At 50.2% G+C, this 5170-nt stretch overlaps 1 protein-coding gene across 1 annotated transcript; it reads right to left on the bottom strand.

Annotated features, from left to right (window-relative positions):
• Positions 1 to 2024: 2024 nt before the first annotated feature.
• Positions 2025 to 4548, bottom strand: LOC138364864 (variant surface antigen A-like). Its single transcript, XM_069324848.1, has 2 exons — positions 4309 to 4548; positions 2025 to 2432 (listed from the first exon to the last, which is right to left on the bottom strand). Exons 1-2 carry the CDS (start codon positions 4546 to 4548, stop codon positions 2025 to 2027), a joined length of 648 nt encoding a protein of 215 aa, XP_069180949.1.
• Between the last annotated feature and the right edge of the window lie 622 nt (positions 4549 to 5170).

The following is a 5170-nucleotide window of genomic DNA, read 5'->3' as shown; positions in this document are numbered from 1 at the left end:
ATACCAAGCAGCTGGTTATACCAAGCAGCTGGTTATACCAAGCAGCTGGTTATACCAAGCAGCTGGTTATACCAAGCAGCTTGCTATACCAAGCAGCTGGCCATACCATGCAGCTGACCATACCAAACAGCTGGCCATACCATGCAGCTGACCATACCAAACAGCTGGCCATACCAAGCAGCTGGCCATACCATGCAGCTGGCCATACCATGCAGCTGGCCATACCAAGCAGCTGGCCATACCAAGCAGCTGGCCATATCAACTGGAAGAACTCTCGAAATCAGTTACAGGTGAACTATACCTAGTCCTGCTCAACCTTTCAAATCAAATGAGGCAACGATAGTTCAATTACTTCAATCCATGTAGCCTTGTCATTTATCATTCGAACTAATTGGAATGATAGTTCAATTACTTCAATCCATGTAGCTCTCAACTTTGTAGTCAAAGTTGAGAGCGACTCTCAACTTTGCAGTAGTTGAGAGTCGCTTTAAACTTCACCATTTTCAGTAATGAATTACTGGACAAAAATAAATTTTTTACGAGTCAGAGGAAATGTATATTTCTTAGTTGGTCTCGAACGTGATTGATTTTGGACTGATTATTGCTTGTCGTGGAACTCGTTGTTGGTGACGTCAGCCCTCGTTGTCTGTGTCTGTCTGTATCCTCATGTATGTATGTATGCCTCTGTATACATGGGGTCCACCACCGCTCACGGGAGGGGTATGGGGTCATTCACAGCCCACGGGAGGGTTACGGGGTCCACCTCTGCCCTCAGGAGGGGTATGGGGTCCACCTCTGCCCTCGGGAGGGGTATGGGGTCCACCACCGCCCACGGGTGGGTTACGGGGGTCCACCTCTGCCCTCGGGAGGGGTATGGGGTTCACCTCTGCCCTTGGGAGGGGTATGGGGTCCACCACCACCCTCGGGAGGGGTATGGGGTCCACCACCGCCCACAGGACGGGTATGGGGTCGACCACCGCCCACGGGAGGGGGTATGGGGTCCACCTCCGCCCTCGGGAGGGGAATGGGGTCCACCACCACCCCCGGGAGGGGTATGGGGTCCACCACTGTCCACGGGAGGGGTATGGGGTCCACCACCGTCCACGGGAGGGGTATGGGGTCCACCACCGCCCCCGGGAGGGGTATGGGGTCCACCACTGTCCACGGGAGGGGTATGGGGTCCACCACCGCCCACGGGAGGGGTATGGGGTCCACCACTGTCCACGGGAGGGGTATGGGGTCCACCACTGTTCACGGGAGGGGTATGGGGTCCACCACCGCCCTCGGGAAAGGTACGGGGTCGACCACTGCCCACGGGAGGGGTATGGGGTCCACCACTGTCCACGGGAGGGGTATGGGGTCCACCACCGCCCACGGGAGGGATATGGGGTCCACCACCGCCCTCGGGAAAGGTACGCGGTCGACCACTGCCCACGGGAGGGGTATGGGGTCCACCACCACCCTCAGGAAGGGTATGGGGTCAAATAACACCATATACTTGAGCCAAAATATACATACACTTAAATCGGAATAAATGCATGTCCAGTGTGACCCAAGCCAGCATCAGAGACGTCGACGTGGTCCAAGCCAGCATCATAGAGACGTAGACGTGTCCCAAGCCAGCATCACAGAGACGTCGACGTGGCCTAAGCCAGCATCACAAAGACGTCGACGTGACCCAAGCCAGCATCACAAAGACGTCGACGTGGCCCAAGCCAGCATCACAAAGACGTCGACGTGACCCAAGCCAGCATCACAGAGACGTCGACGTGGCCCAAGCCAGCATCACAAAGACGTCGACGTGACCCAAGCCAGCATCACAAAGACGTCGACGTGACCCAAGCCAGCATCACAAAGACGTCGACGTGGCCCAAGCCAGCATCACAGAGACGTCGACGTGACCCAAGCCAGCATCAGAGACGTCGACGTGACCCAAGCCAGCCCAATATTCCTCTACAAGAGACAAGGAACAATAGTAGTGCTAAGAAGTAAGCACAGGAGACGAAGAAGAAATTAATTGAATCTCAGGAGTGAGTTTCCTCCGTGTTCTGTTTCCTTCGTGTTCTGTTTCCTTCGTGCTCTGTTTCCTCCGTGTTCTGTTTCCTTCGTGTTCTGTTTCCTTCGTGCTCTGTTTCCTCCGTGCTCTGTTTCCTCCGTGTTCTGTTTCCTTCGTGCTCTGTTTCCTCCGTGCCCTGTTTCGTCCATGCTCTGTTTCCTCCGTGCCCTGTTTCCTCCGTGCTCTGTTTCCTCCGTGCCCTGTTTCCTTCGTGCCCTGTTTCCTCCGTGTCCTGTTTCCTTCGTGCTCTGTTTCCTCCGTGTTCTGTTTCCTCCGTGTTCTGTTTCCTTCGTGCTCTGTTTTCTCCGTGCCCTGTTTCCTCCGTGTCCTGTTTCCTTCGTGCTCTGTTTCCTCCGTGTTCTGTTTCCTCCGTGCCCTGTTACCTCCGTGCCCTGTTTCCTCCGTGTCCTGTTACCTCCGTGCTCTGTTTCCTCCGTGACCCTGTTTCCTCCGTGCCCTGTTTCCTCCGTGCCCTGTTTCCTTCATGCCCTGTTTCGTCCATGCTCTGTTTCCTCCGTGCCCTGTCCCCCCCCCCCCCCCCGGTGATCGTCTCCTCCGCGCACTGTTCAACGAGTTCAATTCTACGCGAGTTCGCAGAATTAATTACAACTCGCGTAGTTAATTACTACGCGAGTTGTAATTAACGCGTCGCGCGCCATATTACGCGCGACTGACGCCAACACTCGCTGCTCGCGGAAGCTACCCCCTCCCCCCCTCCCCCCCTTCTCCCCACTAAAAAAAAATCACTAATGATGACATTTCATGAGGCGAGAACTTATCATAGTTACATGTTGCAAACTATGTATGTTGCAACTTTGCAGATATTCAGAGATGCTAGTATACATATGTGTAGTATACATATACGGTTTACCGTGATGGAAATAGAGGAAAACAGGTGTGATGGTAAACAGGTATACAACTAAACAAGTATACACGTAAACAGGTAGTGTTTGGCATGACAGGAACCGAGGTAAACACAGTGTTTTAAGGAACGGTAACGACCTAACAATTGTAATCACTAAAATATTAACAACAATACGACAATTAACAGCTTATGGCGGCAAGTAGTTACAAAAATTTCCTGAATTATGATTTCACAATTTAAGAAAATGTGTAATGAAGATGAATTGCTTAAGCAACCACAGTAACTATTCAGAGAGAGAGAGAGAGAGAGAGAGAGAGAGAGAGAGAGAGAGAGAGAGAGAGAGAGAGAGAGAGAGAGAGAGAGAGAGAGAGAGAGAGAGAGAGACTAAACAGGGCCTTCAACGGGGCAACAGAAAATAATGTGATGTTGAACGGTGAGAAATTCCCACTCCTTCGGTACAGTGAAAACGGTAACCATATATATTACACACATATATCATATATATATATATATATATATATATATATATATATATATATATATATATATATATATATATATATATATTATGGAAGGGAGTACCACCTTTGGCTGGAAGAAGGGGGACCCATAGCCTCGGAGTAAACCACACATAACGCATTAGAGGGAATGTTTGGATCCCTTCCAATACAGTTTCAGTGTGCTTTTCTCCTACCACCCCCTTCCTTTTGTGTTTTTTGTGCTTTAGTATGTATTAATGGTTACAAGATATACATGGGTTGATACAAAAAGTGTTTAAAGTTTATGGATCTCTTGAAAAACACGACAATGGGAAACATTGATAAATGTCACAGACGGGTTCGATTATTGTTGCAAGTCAAACACTTCTTCGAATTCCTCTGAAGTTGGACTAGTGCCTGGGACGCAACAGGCATTCCCCTCTGAATCGCAACACTGAGGCGCTGGAACATGAAACTTTTTGCTCTCTGATCTTTTGTAGAGCCGATCAATTTGTCCCCCGAATCCTTCAGGAACTTCAGTGCACATTTTCCCCACGAACTGAGGGTCTCCGAGCCCATCGGAACAAAGCTGTAGCAGTGTGCCAGACCTCTGTATTTAATAATTTTCTGCGATTCCCTGAAAGAAGCAGCACCGCCGCTTTCACGTGTGCTGTAGTGGAGGTAGGTACTGGCCAGTGTGGCAGCGCACGTGTAGTCCCATACCACTTGCTTACCATCCTTCCAAGGAAGCAAGGTGACCCCATCTGGGCGCTTCTGAGGGTCGTTAGGTCTGAATAAGTGTGGTTCTCTTTGTGCCGGGCAGCGGGCTGTGGCGAGGCTCCTCTTGATGATGTCGTTGACTTCTTCATGTCTTGCAATCTTACCCTGTGATTTACGACATACCATACCATGACGACCATATTGGTCTGCCATCGCAGTTCCGCAGATGCACCTATGTTCGGTGAAGATGGGGGCGGCAGGCGAAGGGCAACTCCAATGCGGAGAGCGTCATGACTGAGGCGAGTTCCCAGGGCTGCATTGGGCACAGCAAATAAAAAATCCCCGGCGTGGGGTGCTGTAACCGCTAGGAGGCAGGTTTTATTCTCGGCATCTGCTTTGTTTATTATTGTTGTGGCAGTCTGTTCCATAATGGGACTATCCCAGTGGGTCTGCTTGTGGTCTTTTGGAGCTTGTGGTCGGGGTTGAGGGTGTGCAATGGTGTCCCATTGTCTGGCTGCTTCAATAAACGTTTAGTCATGAGTTCCCGCTGTCTCTCTCATACGCTCTGGTAGGATCTGCCCTACCAATTCGTTGGCTGCTGTACATGAGAATAAGAATGCTGGAAGTGCTACCTCAGTTGCCTTTCGTATGCTTATTCCCCCAAATCTCACTGGTAGTGTTGCTTGGTCCCACTGATTGTCATCTAAATCTAGGTTGAGCGCCTTCCTGAATATTGACCTGAGGAGCTCATCATATTGATTTAGAAGTGGGTTGCCAAAAGTTGGTGCACACCTTAAGAAGTATGTTAGCCTGGGCAAGGTAAGGCACTTTGTGAGTAGGTAGAGGACATCATGGGAGTCCAAGTCCACTATTCTCTCTTCCATCCTCTTTAGGTCTTTAAACTTTTCGTCAAGGACTGCAGCAATGGCGTTGTGGCCCAGAGGTACTTTTGGTAAAACTGATTTCACTGCTCTAATGATTACCTCACTGGATGCAATAATTTTGCACTTGGAGGAGTTAAGAACGAGACCCATGGTCTCCCCCCGTGTC

The sequence above is a fragment of the Procambarus clarkii genome, chromosome 15 (genome assembly GCF_040958095.1).
Source record: "Procambarus clarkii isolate CNS0578487 chromosome 15, FALCON_Pclarkii_2.0, whole genome shotgun sequence".
NCBI classification, from domain to species: Eukaryota; Metazoa; Arthropoda; class Malacostraca; order Decapoda; family Cambaridae; genus Procambarus; species Procambarus clarkii.
This window is presented reverse-complemented; position numbering and strand designations above follow the sequence as displayed.